The sequence below is a fragment of the Cupressus sempervirens genome, chromosome 4 (assembly GCF_028749045.1).
Source record: "Cupressus sempervirens isolate cs-2001-9-10 chromosome 4, ASM2874904v1, whole genome shotgun sequence".
NCBI classification, from domain to species: domain Eukaryota; kingdom Viridiplantae; phylum Streptophyta; class Pinopsida; order Cupressales; family Cupressaceae; genus Cupressus; species Cupressus sempervirens.
Window position 1 is genome coordinate 654,549,504 of NC_143121.1, and position 21,645 is coordinate 654,571,148.

At 37.5% G+C, this 21,645-nt stretch overlaps 1 protein-coding gene across 7 annotated transcripts in view; it reads left to right on the forward strand.

The window, feature by feature from the left end:
- Positions 1-18,705, forward strand: part of LOC149562951 (CBL-interacting protein kinase 32-like) — a 227,957-nt gene extending 209,252 nt beyond the window's left edge. For 3 of the 7 annotated variants that reach the window (XM_089826398.1, XM_089826401.1, XM_089826405.1), the window contains 4 exons: positions 17,632-17,748; positions 17,893-17,949; positions 18,150-18,224; positions 18,392-18,705. In XM_089826398.1, the coding sequence (XP_089682524.1) occupies positions 17,632-17,748; positions 17,893-17,949; positions 18,150-18,224; positions 18,392-18,472 (330 nt within the window). In that variant the 3' untranslated portion in view covers positions 18,473-18,705. Of the gene's footprint in view, positions 1-17,631; positions 17,749-17,892; positions 17,950-18,149; positions 18,225-18,318 lie in introns of all 7 variants that reach the window. The other 4 variants (XM_089826399.1, XM_089826402.1, XM_089826400.1 and 1 more) reach the window with 2 other exon arrangements.
- The last annotated feature ends 2,940 nt before the right edge of the window (positions 18,706-21,645 follow it).

Here is a 21,645-nt window from a genome sequence, read left to right on the forward strand (position 1 = left end):
TTTGGTGTGAAGACATCCTTCGACAAATTGCTGCTTTGTTGGGGAAGCCGGTTGCGATCGCACATCAATCCCTCGATAAAAAGGTTATTTCTTATGCTAGAATTTGTGTTGAAATTAATTTGAATAACCCATTACCAGATTCTTTGGAAATTTGTCTGGGGGATTCTTCTTGGGTGCAGTAGTTAGATTATGAATCCCTCCCTTTTCGTTGCTGGATTTGTCATGAGTATGGTCACTTACAGCGTCAGTGCCCCCGTAACTCGAGTTTCAAAGGAGTGGATGGTTCTATAGCTGGCAATGCTGGTGGTTTGGCAGATACTACAGGGAAAGGACAATCTCAAATGGCTAATACTACCAAGGGGATGAATCCGCAAGATGCTAAAGGTAAGGGTAAGGCTCAAATGCAGGATAAGGATGGATTTACCCCTGTTCGCCCTCGAGCTAAGGGACGTGGTCAAAAGAGGCCTTTGAAAGAAAGATTATCTGATTCAGGTTTTAACCGCTTTGAGGTGCTGGATAGAATGGTTCTAGAGGAGGGTATTCCTCCTCCTATCTCTTCTGATCCAGTTTGCCCAGATGAGAGATCTGTTCCTAATGATGCTTGTGGGGCATCCCAAGTTGTAGTATATCAGAACTGTGAGGTCCCTGTAGCTCCTGTGACAGAGGCTCTGGTGACTCCTGCAGTGTTGGAGGATAATGATGTTGTTTTGGCTGACTTGGTTAAGGATGTGCTACCATCAGGTAAGGGCAAGGGATCTCCTCTCCCCTTGGGGTTGTTGCCTCGACCCTTTAAGCGGGCTTCTTCTACTCCCCCTCTAAGGAGTGGGCACAAAACAGACCAAGAGAAGATTAAACTCACAGGAGATATATTGATTGAGTCTGGTTCAGTGAAACCTTTGGATTCTCATTTTCCCAATTTTACCCAATGATGATTATTCTCTCTTGGAATGTAAGGGGGTTGAATAGCATCCCTAGACAAAAGGCTATTCATAACTTGGTGATTGATCATAGTCCTGATGTTTTTTTGTACCTAAGAGACTAAGCTCTCTGTGGAGTCTGTGGTCCAACATGCCTCTAGTATTTGGTCTTGTGGCCAATGCCAGTGTGTTGGGGCAACAGGCAGTGCTGGTGGTTTAGCTATATTTTGGGATCCTCAAAAAATTTCTCCTCTTGGCTGGATGTCTTCTCGCTCAGCTCTCTCTATGGTAGCTTCTGCTCTAGACTCAAGAGAGGTAATCATGGTTACTAATGTGTATGCACCTGTTGATGTTGTGGGAAAGGAGGAACTTTGGGAACATATTCAATATGTTAGAAATTGTCATCCTTATCATCCTTGGGTGTTAGCAGGGGACTTCAATTCAGTTTTAAGTCTGGAGGAGAAGCATGGTGGTTTGGCTAGATTGGGGCCTTCTTCTGCTCTTCTTCGGCAACACATATCTCTTTTGCATCTCTCTGATGTTAAGCCTTCTAATGGTCTCTATACCTGGAATAATCGCAGGACTGGTGTTGCTGCTATCTCAGAACGTCTAGATAGATTTCTTGTTTCTTGCTTCTGGGTTAGTGGCACCCTTACTATCTCTTTAGAAATCCTTGATTGGAGGGGTTCAGATCATTGGCCAATCAAATTTTCCGCTATAGGGGCTTATGTTCCGAAGCATCCTCCTTTTAAGTTCCAGTTGATGTGGCTTCGTGACTCCTCTCTTCATGATTTTGTTTTTTATTGGTGGAATGATGGTGCTCCTGCATATGGTACTGCAATGTTCTCATTTTCTAAAAGGCTTCAATATGTTAAAAGGCAGCTCAAGATATGGAATAGGGAATGCTTTGGGAACCTTCACTTTATGAAGAGGCTTGCTCAAGAAGATCTTGATGTCATCACAAGGGAGAATAGAGATCGAGGTTTCTCAGAGGATCTTGGCAAGGCTGAATCCCTTGCTTCTAGAGCTCTAGAAGAATGGGAACTTCGAGAGGAAATTTTTTGGAAGCAAAAGGCTAGAGTTGATTGGCTCCAGGAAGGTGATCGAAACACTGCCTTTTTCCATAAAACAGTGCAATCTCGCCGGAATCAGAGCACTATCTCTTCTTTGGTTAATTCTCAAGGTATCCAACTGAATTCCTTGCCAGCTTTGTTCCAGGAGGCTATTTGGTACTTCTCTACCCTCTTCTCTGAGGACTCTCCTCCTGCTGATAATGAAGAAAATATTATTTTGTCCTGTATTCCTTCCCTTATCACTCAGGAAATGAATGATTATCTCATGCGTCCTATCTCTTTGGAAGAGCTGGAGGAGGTGGTCTTTGGCATGCCTAAGGGGAAGGCTCCTGGCCCTGATGGCTTTCCAGTTGAATTCTTTCAGGAATTTTGGGACATCATTAATCATGATTTGTTGGAGGTGGTTAAAGAATCCTATGCTAGCAAGCAGATGCTTCAAGCTTTGAACTCTACATTCTTGACTCTTATTCCTAAGAGAGAGGGTGCTAATCAATTGGAGTTATTTAGACCAATTGCCTTATGTAATGTGGTTTACAAAGTTATTACTAAGTTGATTGCTAAGAGACTGAAAAGGTGGCTTCCCATTATTATCTCAGAAGAACAAGGTGGTTTTGTTGCTGGCAGACAAATTTTGGATGGGGTGGTTATTGCTACTGAGGCTATTCACTCTATGGCTACTTCAAGGGAGAGAGCCATGTTTGTTAAGATGGATATGGCTAAGGCCTATGATAGAGTTAAATGGAGCTTCCTAAGGAGTATTCTTATTTCTTTTGGATTTAGCTCTGACTGGGTGAGTTGGATTATAAGTTGTGTTACTTTTGCCTCTTTTTCTGTTCTTATTAATGGTCAACCTTCTCAACTATTTGGTGCTTCTAGAGGCCTCCGCCAGGGTGACCCTCTCTCCCCATATCTATTCATCATCATGGCTGAAGGCTTGGGCAGATTCATTAAGCATCAGGTGTCCCAGAATTCTATTCAAGGCTGGCGGTGGGGTAATGGCTTACCTTCTCTTTCCCATCTTCAATTTGTTGATGATTCTGCTCTTGCCAAACTTGCTAGGATCAAGGAAGCTGAAGCCTTTCGACATGCTTTGGACGTTTATTTGGCAGCTTCAGGCCAGAAAGTTAATGAGCACAAATCTTCCATTTACTTTTTTAACACTCCTGATTCTATTCAACACAGGATTGTTGGTATCCTACGGTTTTAGATAGGATCACTTCCTTTGACTTATCTTGGCATTCTTATTGCTGTTTCCAGGCAGCCACGTCTCTTCTGGCAAATTTGATTACCAAGCTTCAGGATAAGGTAAATCATTGGACTCATAGATGGCTTTCTACTGCTGCCCGGGTTACTCTTCTTCAAGCTGTTATCCAAGCTCTTCCTACTTATAGAAGCATGGTTCACGCTGCACCTATTTACTTTCTCAAGGAGTTTGATGCTCTTTCTCGACAATTCCTTTGGAGTGGTAATTTGCGTAGTACTAAATGGAGTTTGGTTAATTGGGCAACTGTTTGTAGGCCTAAAAAAGAGGGTGGTCTTGGTCTTCGATCTGCTCTATTGAGTAGTCAAGCTTTGGCTGCTGAACTTTATTGGCGATGGTGCTCTGGACAACATCAACTTTGGGCTCGTATTATCACTTATAAATATTTTCATGGTGCTGATCCTTGCTCTGTTTCTGCACTTGCTCTTGAAGGTCATGGCTCACTGGTTTGGCATACTTTGAAGATAGGTGCGATGTTGGTGAAGAGGGGTCTGTTCTGGATATGTAAAGGAGGTTCTCAGGCTTTGTTTTGGTCTGATGCTTGGGATGGATTCCCTTCCATTTTATCCATATACCCTCATCTTCAACCTCTTTGTGACTCTTTTCTTGCCGCTGGATGGGATAAAGTGGCTCATTACAAGACTCCTTATCAATTGGGACCTGTTGTTGGTTACAGATGGAAGCATTCTTCTGATTGGCCTCCTGGAGCTACAAACATGGATCGTCAGGAGCTTTCTCAAATTCTGGCCTCTAGAGAGTGTTCTTCTTTGCTTGGTCCAGATGTTTTGGCTTGGGGTGGTACCTTGTTTGGTAAATATCATGTCTCTGCTGGGTATCAGGAGATAACTAGACAATTATTTGGGGATGCTGAGGTCCCTTGGTGGAAGCAAGTTTGGAATAAAGTTTCTTAGTCCAAGTGCAATTTTTTCATGTGGCTAGTGGCTCACAACCATTGTCTTACCTGGGATAATCTTTGTAAACGTGGATTTCAGGGCCCCTCTTATTGTGTTTTGTGTGGTAATGGAGAGGAGTCTGTCTCTCATCTGTTCTTCCATTGCTCCTATTCTACTTAGATATGGCACCTTTGGTGGAGCGCTTGGGGTTGCTCTTGTCGGCATGCTTCCTCTTTGCTTGAGTTCTGGGCCCACTTGGGTAGTGCTCCCTCCAAGTCTTCTTCTCTCCATGCTGCTTGGATTGCTGGCCCATCTTTCATGCTTTGGCATATCTGGTTGGAGAGGAATCGTCGCATATTCCAAGATGTTCGGCTTGGTGTTTTGCATCTTTGGTGGAAAATATCACATTCTCTTCAGGAAACTATTCTTGTGAAGCGTGAGCTTGATGGGGGTATGGATCCGGTTGATCTTGCTATCTGTAATTGCCTCAATTTTCATCTTCAGGATGGGGCTGCAGCTCATAGGTTTCCTTCTATGTCCAGGCAGTTTCACCATCAGAGGAAGGTCGGGTTAACCGGGATGGGCACTGGACTCCTCCTCCCTGTGGAGTTCTGAAAATTAACACTGATGGTTCTTTCCGTGGGAATCCTGGTCCGGTTGGTATTGGCGGAGTGGCTTGTTGTAGTTCTGGGGATGTTAAATTTTTCTTCTCAGTTCATAAGGGTGATTATACTAACAATCTCATGGAAGCTCAGGCTATTTTATATGCTGTGGAACAGTGTTGCTTGCGGGGATGGAGTAAGATTATCTGTGAGTCTGATTCCCAGGTGGTGGTGAACATGCTTTCTTCGCAAGAGCTTGAGGATGTTAGTTGGCAGCTGGCCACTGTTGTTAAGCAGATTCTTTTCTTCTCTTCCTCTTTACAGTTCATTAGGTTCACGTATATTCCTCGTGAATGGAATAGAACTGCTGATTGTTTAGCCAAATGGGCTTCTAGTCATGATCCGGGTTGGAATATTAGGGATAGGAGGCAACTGTCCTTTGAGATGGTGCAAGAATTTGATGATCTTGTTGCTCAGGATCGAGCTCCTTGTTGAGCTCTCCTTGTTATATTCCTTTCTGTCTTAATAAATTTTTACCCCTCTTTTTGAAATGGAAATTTTTTTCTGTTGATTGATTAAAGTTTAATTTTATTTATTTACTCTTTCTTATGGAGGGGTCATGACATGAAGATAAAGGATGTCTACATCCAAATATTTCATCGCTCCATTGAAAACTTAAAAGTTCTTAATGGGTGAATATTATGCAATGCCAAAGCTTATATTGGAGTGCTTTTATCCCACTTATACTTTTGTAGGCTCCAAAATTATTCATTCATTCAGTCATATAGACTTTTTGGTTTGAAGCAAATTAATGATAAAACCATACACTAACAAATACACACCATATTTTAATGTCGGTGCACCAAGTTTTATGTATTTGCATACATACAGAGTTTGGTGAAAGCTTATAGTCAAATGACATGGAAGGGGTTATGTTTGTACATAGAAATATTCAATTTAGGACCTTTACATTTGAATAAAGGGCCTACAAGACTCCCCTATGCCAAACACATTGATTTCTTTTGCGCATAAGAAATGGCCACAAATTTAAAAGATTGGCTACAAGTGCTCAAGTGACTCTTGACTTATTCCATTGCCCTCTAATTCATAGCATTCGACGCATACCAATCATGAAGTTCAGATTCTACCGAATTTCAATTAAAAAATAAAAATAAAACAAAATTTGCCAAAAGTTCATACGGAAAAATCGGCCAATTTTCCATTAAATTAAATATTTAGATACTAATATTTTTTAGGATTTCCTAACCATTTTTTATTTATAGAATGTGTTTTGAAACCCTGTGGTTTTACGTGAAGGAGAAATATGAAGGCTAATGCGGCCTTTATATGGCTGTTTCAAATTTGGCGTGAAGGCTAATGAGAGAAATATGCATCCAAGCAATTGACACGAAAGGCACCTCTGCGTTTTGGAAGGCAGATTGAAGACAATTCTCTCCAAGTGCGTTGCCAACCACTTATTTGCAGTGGTTTTTGATTTGTTTATGTTTTGGTTTTTTATGTTTTTCTAATTCAATAGGTTTCATAACTTTATCGTTTATTAATATTTATTATAAAAATCATAAACAATATTATCAAATTATATTAAAATTTATCTATAATTTTTTCTTTGATAAGCAAGAGGCCAAAGCCATTGATTAAAATAGTAAAAAATACAACCCAACTTTAGAGGCACTGAGAGGATGGAGTTGGGTAGAAGTCCTTCAGTTTTGTTTATCATTTGAAAGATACAAAGGAGAGACACAATATGTGAATCAGAATTTTATTGCCGCATTCTATTGCCCATTCAAATTCCCTTCATCCAGTTCAGTCCTAAAATAACACAGCCAAACCACGAAACAACTCCTAGTCTACTTTGTTAATTTGTTAGTTCGAAATATTATAAAACCACAAATCTAGAATTTGTCATTTTTAAAACGATTTAGCTTTAAAGGAGATAAGAGGACTAAGAACTATCATTAACGAAACAAAGAAGAGGCACACAAAAAAACAGATGAACATAAGAAGTATTTGTTTATAAAAAAGTGAATACAAAGTACATAGCCTAGATGACAAGTAAATCGATAGGCATAAAAGAAGGGGATGGAGGTTCTTCCTCCTCTGAGATCCCTTCATCCTCTGCTGCTAAGGTATCCAAACATCATTACCAAAATAAATTGCCTTTTTAACAAGATTTCACTTGTATTAATGTTAGAATCTGAAAAGATTAATAACCCAGAAAACTAGTGCAAAGAGTAAATATCTAAACTATGAATGCAAATGATACAAAATCAAAATAGCATCATAGAGTTAGTCTCCAAGAGAGTAATGCAAATGCTAGAAGCAAAATAGCATTAAGAGGATGCAAAAAATAAGAGATATATAAATACAAGCCAGGTAGCATGCTTATATAGGCTAGGAAGAGGGAGGAGGTGGCAACACCAACCAATGAGGGGCAACCATCTATCGGGCTAAAGATAGCAAAGTATCTTCCCAAGATAGTTAATGGATGCTCACATGTAGGAAGGTGACACCTCACAACCATTCACCTAATAAGACATGCTTTATTAACCTAAGCGAGATTATTAAAAGTGTAGGAAAAACCTAGCAAAATAGGAAAAATAAAAAAACTACACTAACACCCCCCCATAAGCGAAGCTTAGGGGGATGTAGAAATGGGTCCTGGCAAGTCAAGCCTGATGAGGTACCCATGTATATAAAATTCCCCCAAAAGAGAGAGAAAAGAGACTCCCCAAAGAAAATTAGGACTCCAAGTGAGAGGAAGAGACCCCCCCAAAAGATGTAGCATCCTGCACCTCCAGCAAAGCTTGCAAATTTTGTCCCGTAGATCCACTTACATCGAACAAGTTTTCTTCCCTTAGGAAAAGGGACAAGATCCCAAGTGTGGTTCCTCATCAAGGAACTATACTCTTCCTGCATAGCTGTATCCCACTCAGAAATACCATAAGCCTCATGAAAGGACTGTGGATTTGAGGTAGTAGCAATGAAGATATGTAGAGCATCCTGGAATTGTGAATGAGTCTGCTTGGTGTCTGATGGATCCCCAACCCAATCACCTGCAAACTGCAAGGTCTGTCTAGCCCAAAGTGGACCAGAAGATGGAGAATCTAGAGGAGAATCATCAACCTGTAAATGATGACTAGGAGAGGAAGGAGGTGAGTCCTCTGAATCACTCTCTGCATCAAAAGTGGAGGTAGAAGACTGCTCAAGTGAATCTGACCCATCAAAAGATCTATCATGTATTCCAAGTGACTCCAATGTCAAAGTAGAAGGCAACCCTGTGACCATGCTCTGCTGGTTAAGCTGATGCAAGTAGTGGAAGTTAAGATGGCCAAACCGCTCATGCCATAATCCGCTCACATCATTAAAGTGAGCGAGTGAAACAGTCAAAGGAGGATTAGGAACAAAGTGACCAAACATATAGAGTTGTGACTAATGATCTGCTCTCCCAACTGCAACTGTAGAATCATTGTGCAACTCACATATCTCCACTGAACTAGGAGTGAACTCAATCCGCTTGCCTAAACGTGTGTGAGTGATCTGGTGTATCGATTGGAGATTAGTTGATAATGAGGGTACATAAGGAACATCATGGAATGTACCATCAACAGACCCTCTCCCACACACCTCAACAAGAGTGTTATCACCCATCAAAATAGAAGGCATAGTACACGGCTCCAAGGATGCAAGTTCTTCCTTAGATGAAGCCATTTGGTGTGAAGCACTCGAATCAAGAACCCAAGTGGATGGTGAGGAAGCAACTGCAAAAAGGGCCTTGCCCTTTCCTTTCCCCTTGCTGTTTTCTTTTTCCTTGTTAGACCCTTCATTAGAACTTTGTTTGATAGACTCAGGAACACTGATATTATTCTTCTCAAGAATGTATGTCAAGTGATCAAGTTGTTTCTGCAAACATTTATGTTCATCATGACCAGTTCTTTTACAATAAGCACATTTGACCTTTTCTTTCTTAGGCTTATCGCCCTTGGAAGATGGTGTATCAATAGTTGCTTTTGAAGAAACCGGCATCTGATCCTTCTTCTCCTCACTATTCTTTTGTTTCTTGTCCTTACTATTGTTGCTACTACTTTGTCCTTGTTGTTCTTTTGTGCCTTGGTTGGCAGTCAAGGCATGTGACTTAGAGGACTTAAGAATGCCCATCTGGATTAGCTTGTCCTGTTCTCGAGTGAGATTGATAGCAAAATCATCTAAAGATGGCATGGTGAATTGAGTACCAAGTGCACCCTTAGTAGCATAGAAGGTAGAGACAAACACAGAATATTCTGAACTTAGCTTAGAGAGAATACTAAGAATCAGTTGTTCATCTTTCTTTTCAATTCCACATTGTTTTAACTGCAGCCTTAGTGATTTCAATTTGGTGAAGAAATCTTGGATTGTGTTGAAATTGCCTGGACTCAAACTAATTAATTCATTTTCCAACATATGACCCCTCATTGAATCTTGTGTGCCAAATAGTGTTTCTAACTTTGTCCATACTTCATTTGGTGTATCCAAAGACTCAATGTGAAATAGCAAGTCAGGAGAAACAGACAAACACAATGTTCCAAATGCCTCATCACATTTGTTAAACCACTTAGGCTTATCTTCATCTTTAGCAGGTTCAGTTTCAAGTCCCATAGTTATCCTATTTAATCCAGCTTTCCTTAAGTGAATTATCATGCGTGATTTCCACTCAAAGTAATTGTATGGAGTTAGGATGGGCATATTTGTTTGATCCATGATGAAGGAATGCAAAGAAATGCTAAAAAGAAGAGAACCCAGCCACGACAATGCCCCCCCCTTTTTACTCAATCAAAGAACCTCCCCCAAAGAAATATGATTTGGCACTTTATTTTAGTGCATTTACAACTACCACTAGAAAGAGATACTTAGTGGTCTTAATTTCAATGCATTACAAACCCTCATGAAGAGCATATGCTGAAAGTGAAACTTGGGCACAATAATCAAGAAAACAAATAGAACCACTGTGATCTACTCGAAAAATCATGCACTTTCAAAAAAAGAATCGCCTCGATACGAGGTCGTATGAGAAAGTTATGATCCTCCGAAGTTTTCGAAACGGGAACTGTGCACAATCACGGCTGTGAATCTGCAATTTCTGAAGAATTCATGAATGAAAATAAAAAAACAACTCCACTAGTGGATAGAGCACAAAAAAATAGCCAAGATCATAACAAGAATCATCAAAATCGGAGTCCGTATGAGCAAGAATGAGACATTTGAAAACTGCGTTCAAATCTGCGACTGCCAACGGAGAGGGGTATTGCTGTAGCTTTGCATGCTCGATTCTGCAAAATATATAGCTTGCATGCAAAATCTAAAAGATACCCAGATGGTTTTTCGGGGCTGTGAACAAAACCCAGAAAGCGTTTTTCTTTTTGATGTACAGAAGATGTTGCTGTAGTGTAAATCAAACGCCTTTAACAGTAAAAAACGGCTCCAAAAATCAAAAAACGACCCCAGCAACCAGAATATGACATGCAAATGCTGGATCAACTTCCTAAGTCCATCAATGGCATGCTGGAACCTGCAAAACTGATTGAAAACTCCAAATATGCAAGTTGGTTGTCAGATTTGAGATTGAAACCCCAGAGAAAAATCGTTTTTGTCAAAACTTTTCTGATTCTCAGGATCATCTAAAGATGCAAGAGAAGAGCATACTTCGTTTTTCAAAAAACTACAATAAAGTTTATTTGCCCCCCCCGAATCTCTCAAATAAGGAAACTAAAATCTACTCTTGCACATAGAAAAGCTCTGATACCATGTTAGAATCTGAAAAGATTAATAACCCAGAAAACTAGTGCAAAGAGTAAATATCTAAACTATGAATGCAAATGATACAAAATCAAAATAGCATCATAGAGTTAGTCTCCAAGAGAGTAATGCAAATGCTAGAAGCAAAATAGCATTAAGAGGATGCAAAAAATAAGAGATATATAAATACAAGCCAGGTAGTATGCTTATATAGGCTAGGAAGAGGGAGGAGGTGGCAACACCAACCAATGAGGAGCAACCATCTATCGGGCTAAAGATAGCAAAGTATCTTCCCAAGATAGTTAATGGATGCTCACATGTAGGAAGGTGACACCTCACAACCATTCACCTAATAAGACATGCTTTATTAACCTAAGCGAGATTATTAAAAGTGTAGGAAAAACCTAGCAAAATAGGAAAAATAAAAAAACTACACTAACAATTAATACCATATCTATCAGCATATTTATCCCTTTATAATAATGTCCTATCTTCATTAATATATAAAGATTATCTACCTTAGCTTATTGCAAAATCGATTCCTTGATTAGCTTACTCATCTACCCTCTTGTTCCCATCACAATATCTTTGGTTGATTAAAATTTTGTTAAAATAATTACAAAGTATCAAGGCTTTGGATAATTGGGCATCTAATCTCCAGTTAGTGAGGGATCCTTTCCTAAGGGCATTGATTATTATGGATCAATTACCTTCTATTTCTAGTTTCTTAATTTCCAAATTCCAATTCCTTACATAGATCCAAACCCAATTATTGGTAGCTTCCCCCCTTGCTTTGGATATACATATGATCTCTATCCCTTCATCATTATGAATGCTACATCCTGTACCACCCTTACTAGGATTCCCCCTAGATGCTCCATCGAAATTGAGCTTATACTATCCTCTCTTAAAGGCCTTACAAACACATTCTTGCCTATTTATTGTACTTTGAAGGTCCCCGTTCCCCAAGAAGGGGGAGATTTTTAATCCAATCCACCTTCCACGCATTTTCTCATCCCATTGAGACATGTTTTCCCCTTTGGGGATCGTGGACATCAATTGATTGTTTGTTAATTCAATGATTGAGGCTTCAATTTTATTGACAAGATGATCAACCTCCATCTGCTTGTCTTGAAATATGCATCTATTTCTCTCCTTCCATAATTCCCAAAGAACCATTGAAGGAGAGGAGACTCAAAGGTTCTTGTAAATGCTATCAGGTTTCAGCAAGGACCAAGCTGAAAGAAAACTTATGATGGAGTTGGGGAAGGCCGAACTCCACCCTAACTTAGAACACAACCACCGCCAACAGTGGTTTGAGAAAGGACAATTAAGAAAAAGGTGATCTGCTGATTCCTCTTCTGATTCACGAAGGGGGCATCTGCTAGGACCCTGGTAGCCCATTCTCCTAAACCTATCTGTTGTCAGGGCTCTATTGGGGAGAACAATCTAGGTGAACACTCCTGCCTTGAGAAGGCAGAATTTATCCCAGCAGAGATTAGTAGGAAGAGAACTCTTAGCGAAACCTAGAGAGGATGCTATAAGCTTATAACCCATCCTAGAACTATAAACACCACTCTTGCACCCATCCCAAATAATGGAATCTTTACTTGCCCGAAATGAAATTTTCCTAGAGGATAGCAAATTCTTCAGAAAGTCCTTTATCTATAAAATTTTAATAATATTAGTTCAAAAATATTATATTTGATTAGTTCCGATTACTAGATAAAAAAGGGCATATTAAAATAAAATTATATTATAATTTTATTAAATTTAAATTTAAAAACAATGAGCATATATAACATATGTTTATAAAAATGTTATTTACAAATTGCAATTTAATCTTTAGTTTTTAGTAATAATGTCTATATAATTTTATAATGGTTTCAAATCAATTTTATCAATGTTAATTATTTTGATAATTTATTGGATATATTACTTATATTTAAAAATAAGTAAAATTGTATAAGGCGAATTTAATTCGAATTTTTTTCCAAATTTTTACCCTTGCCGAATTTCATCCGAATTTTATAGTTGCTGAACTCGAATTCGAATTCGAACCTTGTGACTTAGATTACCCTTGAGAAATGCTTCCTTGTGGAGGCTCCCTCTAAGCTGTAATACCATACCATGAAAGTAAATTTGTTCAGAGACAAAATTTAGCCAATTTGATTTCCTTTCCTCACCAACTTCTTATCAATAAAACCATGTGTGCACATGTATCAACTAAGGCTACTCGCTGCTCCTGTATAACACCTCTCACTTTGAAGGTAATAGTCCCTTGTGCACCATAGAAATGACCGCTTCCTCATGTTGTTCTTCCCTTTTAGACACTTTTAATAATTCTTCTTCCCCTTTCTTGTCCAAGTCGGATTGCTGGTCTGATATTTCTGATGTTGTTTTCTCTGCTGAATAGTATTCTGTTGTTGTGCATCCCCTTTTATTGCACATTTATGTCCAGGGGTCCAAGTCTCTTTGTAGGTGAAGCATAAATCTTGCTTCCTTAGGTCATTAAGTGTCTCACTATCAAGTCCAGCAACTGATTTCTTTGGCAGATCAGATTTTTTTGCAAAATGTTTTTGTCTCTGTGCTCGTGCGTAGCTGTAAACCCGTTTTACTGAAAATTACTCTTTTAATTTGATGGCTCCATATCTCTTGCTTTCTTAATGGCTTCTTGTAAATTTGATGGTTTGAATTCCTTTACCCATCCCTTTAATGGTTCAAACTTCAGTTAGCCTATCTATGAAAAGGATAACTAAACTCCTTTGAGAAACATCCATCACCACACAATCAACATCTTCAATTACACATCAATCTAAGATCACACATCTGTTTTTTTTCTCTTCTTCGAATGAACAAACACAGTTCCAAAAGATTTCATCACATTCTTCAATGTATAACTGATCATAAAAATTTATCTGCTTCTATGTGATTGCCACACGATCAACTATCCTACCAACTTGAAAGATCTACCGGAAATGGCATACATGTTACCGGTTAATTATCAAACTTAATGTTCAACTTGTTATTCTTTTTTCTTCCTAAATTCTATTCAATCAATCCAAAACATACCTTCCTATAGAAACATAGTAACCTTCATAAATCCCGAGTGTCATCTCATGAAACAACACAAATTTGATAAACCCTGATAAATGCTGAAAGTCTGCCACATATGCATAGACCCTTCCCCATTATTTTAGCTGTGTTAGCTCTTTTGAATGCAGTTCCAGGTCTCTCTTATCAAATCTTTCAATCGGTTTCAGTGAATTCTGCACAGGATGTAACCTGATCATGTCCCATAGTGATCATGCCATGATGCCACCACTCATGGGCAACACCATCTAGATATATAGAAGCACATTTAATGGACTCCTCTTCTGGCATAGGATTAAGATTGAAGTAAGTATATAATTTTTGCACCCATGCTCTAGCTGTAGTTTTACTTGAACCATCACAATAAGGGAGTGAAGGTTTTCTCACCTTCCTGTGTAATTCATTCTTCCCGTTTCAGGTAAAAGTCATGAATTCCATCCTAAGATCTATGTACTCACACAGAGATAAGTCACACTGACAATCAGGTCCTCCATCATACCAACTCTGTCTCAATTCATCATGTTAGTCTAGCTAACTAGGTTCATTGGCCAAAAGGAGGTGGTTCTCTTGGCAGAAAGACTGGTATAAGAGGTCTTGCTACTGTGGCCCTCTGATATTGGTTTGCTGCTCCTTGTTGATTTCGCCCATTGTTACTGCCATTGTTCTGCCCCATTTGAGCTATCACATTAATTAATTGATCCATGCATTGGTTTGTTTGTGCTTGGCTTCTAACCAAGGCCTATAGAAGTAATATTGTTCAGTTATTTTCTGGTCCTCTATTTTTCCCTTCACATCTTCCAGCCATGTTTAAAATTTTTTTTCCAATTTTTCTGATTGAATTATTGAGCACTGCTCCTCAGTATTTGATGACCAGTCCCCACAAATCATCTTTTAAAAAAAAAATATATCCTGATATCTTCTCTCCCTATTGATATTTGTACAACAATCATTACTCACTGGATGGTAGGACTAATTGCGCTTTGATACCACTGTAATTGGCACCTCTGATTTGTTTCTTGATTTTAATGCTTTTACACAAACCACATGCAAAAACTAAGTAGGAAGGATTCTTAATGTTAGCTTCAGAGACATGCAATTAATGTGAAGTGCTTGGCAAGAAACACTAAGGTGGGGGTAATCCACTCCACCAAAATAGAACTATGAATATGAAACTTAAGAAAACTAAATGCAGATTTGTAGGAAAACGGTGAGCACAATCTTCTAAGTGGGAAAAATTTACTCCACTCAAGAAATTACATAATGATAGGAAATATCAGGAAATGAAGTAATGATGGGAAACACTTCACTGTTTCCCACACAATATCCAAAAACCTATCACTGAAATCATAATTTAATAATCAAAATCAAACTAGGAAAAATGCCCTTCAAAGATAAATATAATGCTTGATAAGTCACCCATGTTTAGTCTTCATTTATTAGAAATAACGTCAACAGCCTCTAATGTCTTGAGATGATGCTAAGGGCCTCTCTACTCACAACATTCAGACCTTTTAAGTTGCCAGCGGTTTCCTGAATCTGTAACTGTAGGTCAGATCCCTGAAGATGGTGTTTGAACACTCCTAAAACACACCCAATCAAATCAAAGCCAACAATAAACAAAAGGCCAACACACTACACTGAAAATCTGCAAACCTACTTCAAAACACTGAAATTTTTTATCTCTGCACTTACTACACAGCCCACATCTTCAAATTCTGAACTACTATCATCGATCAGCTTGAGTGGGTCTTTCACCACTGAAACTAATGTCCAAGCTGAGAGCTTTCATCCTCAAACCAGCAGATCTTCTCCAGAATCATTCCAGCAGCACTTCGTTCTGTTGCCAATACCAAGATGAGAAATGAGAGCCAAAGGTGTCCTTCTAAAGAATGAAAGAGAAGATCAGGGAAGCATAAATTTCAAAATCCCTTTCCCTCGAAAGCTCATGACCCCTTTTAGGTTTTCTATTAAATTTATTTTAATCTCTTGTATCTCCCCATTCTAGTCATCCCTTCTCCTTGCCCTTATCAAATGCTTACTTGAAAATATTTGTTTTTTCCCCTTCTGCATCCATTTTTCCAAGGTATACATTAGCCTTAAGAAAATAAATGGCCCCCTTTTAAAAACAACGTTGTCTATCTAGGACATACTACATAGCCAAAATCTTCAAATTCTGAACTACTATCATCAATCAGCATGAGTGGATCTTTCACCACTGAAATTAATGTCCGAGCTGAGGCTTTTCATTCTCAAATCAGCAGATTTTCCCTAGAATCACTCCAGCAGCACTTTGTTCTGTTGCCAATACCAAGATGAGAACTGAGAGCTAAAGCTGTCCTTTTAAAGACTGAAAGAGAAGATTGGGGCAACATGAATATCAAAATCCCTTCCCCTCCAAAGCTCACGATCTCTTTTAGGTTTTCTTTTAAATTTTTTTTAATTTCTTATATCTCCCCATTCTTGGCATCCCTTCTCCTTGCCCTTATAAAATGCTTACCTTTTAAAAAACATTTGTTTTTTTCCCCTGTGCATCCATTTTTCCAAGGTATACATTAGCCTTAAGAAAATACATGGCCCCCTTTTAAAAACAACATTGTCTATCTAGGACTTACTACACTTGCCAAAATCTTCAATTTCTGAAGTACTATCATCAATCAGCTTGAGTGGATCTTTCACCACCGCAACTAATGTCTGAGCTGAGAGTTTTCATCCTCGAATCAGCAGATCTTCACTAGAATCACTCCAGCAGCACATTGCCAATATCAAAATGAGAAATGAGAACTGAAGTTGTCCTTTAATGAATGAAAGAGAAGATTAGGCAACATGAATTTGAAATTCCCTTTCCCTCCAAAGCTCACCACCCCTTTTTTCTTTTAAAATTTATTTTTAACTTTTATATCTCCTCATTCTAGTCATCCTTTCTCCTTGCCCTTATAAAATGCTTACTTTTCAATACATATTTTCTTTTTTCCCTTGTGCATGCATTTTTCCAAGGTATACATTAGCCTCAAGAAAATACATGGCCCCCTTTTAAAAGCAATGCTGTCTATCTAGGACATGAGATCCTTTTCCGAACGGCTTAAAAAGAAACATTAGAAAAGATTGAAAAACCCATTAATCAGTTCTTCAAAACTTTCGTACTCACCAAATATATTAATAGAAGCTTCGCACTGCTGAATACCAGAGGCCAACTGACTAACTATAAATAAGGCTAACTGACTTACTATAAATGGTAAATACCCAAAATAACTCTGGAAACCTCTACTGGAAGCTATAGAAACCCCTGCACTTACTCAGCTAGGACATACAGTCCCTTAACCCACACCACTTAGCCTATCAGGACTCAGAAATAGACTAATGGACTATCTCTCTGATCAAGGGCAAAGAGGGGACATTACTTCTAATACTTCCATTGTGATTGAGACAAGGAGTTTTGTAGAGGTAGTTCAATATTGGAGAAAGTTATTAATTATAAATTATAGGGCTTAGTTGCTTCACCGTTAAAGGACCATCTATAATAGTGCCGAATAGTCATAACTTAAAATTAGTGTATAATTTCAATTATATATTTGATCACATCAAAATCCAAGGGAGAGGTGTGCAAAGAGCTAGGGTTTTGTAATGATTTTTTATGTTTTTTTACCATTTTCAGGGATTTTTTTTTTCATATAATTTTAATATACTTCGAATGTAAAAAGGTCATTGAAAATTGGGTAAGCGATTTTACAGGGAAAAATCCGCTAGCTCTAGGATTCAGGATTGATTGGGAATAACTGGGATTTTTTTGCAGATTATCGCTTCTATGCTTGTAAACATTACCAGGCCCTAGGTTGGTGTCCAAACCATGAAAATGTATCAACATCTTGTATTCGAAGATAGTACAAGAAGTGTTTTTCGAACACATGAAAATTTTCCTCACTTTAGAATGTCAAAGTCTTAACATATATCGACAGCTTATTTATTTCCCCTGCTAATATTCTTGTAATAATTTGTTTCTATTAGGGCATTCTTAAGCAGGAGAAAAGGTTCATCTCCAAAGAGTCCCCAAATAATATATTATCCAAAATTGAGGAAGCTGTGATACCCCTTGGTTTCAATGTACAGAAGCAGAATCACAAGGTGAGAAATTAGAAACACTCTTGACAATAGCACATTGGGATTTTCTTAAAGGATATATAAATATGATTTTATGTATCAAAATCCAAATAAGATGGGTCCGTGGTTGTTCTTCTGGTTCTTCTAACATTGTCTGCATGCTCTCAGATGAAGCTGCATTGTGTGAAAGCTGGAAGAAAGGGCAACCTGGCAATAGTTACGGAGGTAACATACAACCCTTGTATCTGGAATGTGCCAAAGTCAACCAAACATTGAAACATTTTCTTTGTATGCATATTTGAAGAGTGATTTTGACTTGTACGCTAGGAATATAATTTTATCTAGGTCTTGAAATTGGTTCCTTATCACATGAAGCACCAATTTTGCTCCATAATCTCTCAAAATGTGAGCTGCTCTTTACTCAGGTTGTTGAAATAGCCTCTTCTCTCATAATGGTCAACTTCCAAAAGGCTGCAGGTGATACTCTGGAATTTCAAGAGGTAAAAATGGGTTTTCAGTCATGAACTAAAAGTTAGACATTTTTTCTGTCCATTGATTAACAGTATTTGTGGTATTGTTGGTTGGATTTTGTAGTGTATTGGAAGTATCCAATGTTTCATCTTGACAGCCTTTGAGTTTGATTAGATGGCAATGGCTTTTGATGCAGTTTTACAAGAACCTAACTCCTGGATTACAGGATGTTGTATGGAGCTCTCAATCAAACATTGAAGACAACAATTCAGCTTAATTGCCAACTTTGCACAAGTCTTTTTAAGGGACTTATAGTATTGCTTTAGAAATTCGAATTCACCACATGTGAATATTATTTTATTAAATTATTCCAATTTTCTCTTTTGCTGGTTGTAACAGAAAAGGCAGATGTCACATGTATGCTATTAATTTGTTTCTTCTTTGTGGTCTCAATGTATGTTGTAAATATTTTTGTTCTCAATGTAGTAAAAAGGCAGGAGTTTCAGTTCCTTCGAGCTGTCGGCAAAGTCTTTAGATAATATCAGTATGCTTTACACAATGTATGTTGTTGAGCTTGTCATTGTAAATGTAAACATACAAAAATGAATAGTGTCATGCTGCTTGGATCCATCAACCTCTGGCACCTGTAATGTCCCAAATCAGATATTTCACTGATAATAACAGATTTGAACATAAGCAATGAACTTCCCCAAGCAGCATCAATAAAACTAGCTAATCAACACATAAGTTTGCCCAAATTAAACCAAAAACACAATGTGATTTTATGCTGACAATTTTTATTTTAAAGCAGAGTGGACCAATATGAAATTCATCACCACAGCTATAACCATAAAAACATAATTTGAAAGTAACAAAACTTTTAACTCAGGCGCACTCTGCAAGCCGAAGCATTGTAAACACTATGCTATTCTGCATAAAAGGCAGATTATTTAACTCTATAAAGAGGATCAGGAACAGCAAAAGAACAAGAAATCCTGCACCAATACATGACACAACATTAAATTGACACAAACATGGAAATCCAACTACATATGATTATACCTAGAACTTGCAACAAATGAACACAGTTTGAATAACTAAATGTCCTGTAAATATATGATGCTTTGATGCAATTTCTAAATGAGAATGCTCTCTTAAACCAAAGGGTTTTCACCCGCCAAATCCTGTTACTCATGGTTTACGTGCATAAGCAACAAACCCCTGAGAGTTTCCTTTGACAAGACATTTCAAGACAAAGTCATCTAAAATATACATTGACATGAAATGATTTCCCAAATGAAAATATTACAATTTTATATGCTGCACCCCAAACTTGGACATCCAAAACCGAATGCCTCATTTTGGGGTAAAAACAAATTAAATAACTCTTTAAGACCATCAATAAACGCTTAGGCCTCAAATTTAAAATTACAAGTTACAAAACAAGGTTGGCCCTAAAGTTCTTGCAATAGACAAATCATCTTACTTAAAGGGAATTGTCTATCGAAGAAATTTAATTAATAAAAAATGGAATATGACAAGAACAAGACAACTAACTAAGATGAATTGTCTATTGAAGAAATTTAATTAATAAAAAATGGAATATGACAAGAACAAGACAACTATTATGCCAAAAGTCTCGGTTCACAAAACAATTACTGTGTGAAAAGTTCTAGTAGGGACATTGTAATGCATAAAGAGCATTTGCAAAACAAGTTGACTTGTTTCCCATCTACAAATGTAGTCGACATTGAATGATCCCATGGCGAATTAGATACTGAAATTCACATCTCCTAAACTGGTGGAGGAAATTTCAAGCCAAAACTAAGGTGCCCACTATACTATAATTTGAGAAATAAGGGTTGGGGATCCAATTTTGAACTTGGTAAGATTTCAATTTACTTTTAGCAGATTATTTTTATCTCCAAGAGGAAGCTGGAGTGGGTGGGGTTCGTAAAATATTTAAATGGGCATTGAATTTCTAATAATGAGCAAGGTTAAAATTTCAAGATTTTAATTTTATTTAGCAAATTGATGATCACATGGTTTTGGTTCAATAACGAATGTTGAAAAATCTAGTTGAGTTCTATGATAAAAATCATCTCCTAAGCTAGTGGATGAAATTTCTAGTCCCACCTACGGATGCACACTAGAATTTGAGAATTGAAGAGTGGGGGATCCAATTTTTAATTTGGTACAATTTCAATTTATCTTTTAGTAGAATATTTTCATCTCTTGAGACCTTTTATACCATAAATATAGATCTTGAAGCCCTTTCCATGAGATCATATCTAGTAATGATTTAAAGCACCCAGTGGTGTAAGGGGAAATCTAGCATCATTAAATGATTTTTCATTTTCTTTTGTTTTATACGTTTCTTTGGTTGTCTTTGAGCCCATGATAACACTTAGGTGTAGAACAATCAAATGTCTAAAAAGGCCAAAAAATATCATCTAATATTTTTCTTAAGTTAATTTATACAAAAACATATGGACATGAAAAGTTACAAGGAGTGGGATTGAAAAACAAAGTGAATGGTGAAAGAATCATCTCAATATCCTATTAAAAGAAAATGTTTCAAGAAATCTTTTATAAAATTTTCAACTCAAATTTAGAGCTTTTAGAAGTGTTGTAATTGATTGACAAATGGTGAAATTATTCTTAGATATTTATTTCACATGTAGATCATTTCATGAGTTATCCAATAATATTTTAAAGATTAATCAAGTGTTTGCCTCAAAACTCGTCTATTGAAATTTTCATTATCATAAGCTTACTTTCAAATGAAAAAATCTTTGTAGGTGGGAAAACAAATGGCTAGACCTCTTTGGGCTTCCAAAAAGGGGGAGTTACACTTTTCAGGACATTCTAAGATAACTGTTGGAGCAAAACAAAGAGGTGTACGAATGTTATGGAAGATAGTTCAATTAGTTTAGATTGCAGCTTTGAATTATAGAGTTTTCTTAGAGATTTTTTTTTTTTTTTAGTAGCTTGAGTCTATGTGGCTTTAGCACTGTAATTTTGAATATGTGATTCGATTATTTTGTGGAAGTTAGAAAGTTGGTTGTATATTTCTCTTGCATTTTCTTAGTTAATTTTTGTTGTTGGTGCAGAGTGAATGTTGGGTGGAGTAGAGCATTAAGTTGTTGGAAACTTATAATTGGAACAATTGTTGTTTTGTCATTAATGTCAAATCTATAGATTAGAAATATTACTATCTAATCTAAATGTCATATCTATTTGATTGATGAAGAGGATTTGAGGGTTACTTATAACTATAACACTTAGAGGAAAGGTTGAAGTTATGAAAATGAAGTTACAATGAATATTTGATTAGATAGACTTTGATAAAGCAAAGTAATTGTTTGTGTTAAGAAAGCTAAGCCAAGCTGAACAAAAGGGTAAATTACTAAGGAGTGTTGAGTAAAGCTAGTGTCAATCGAGCCAGAG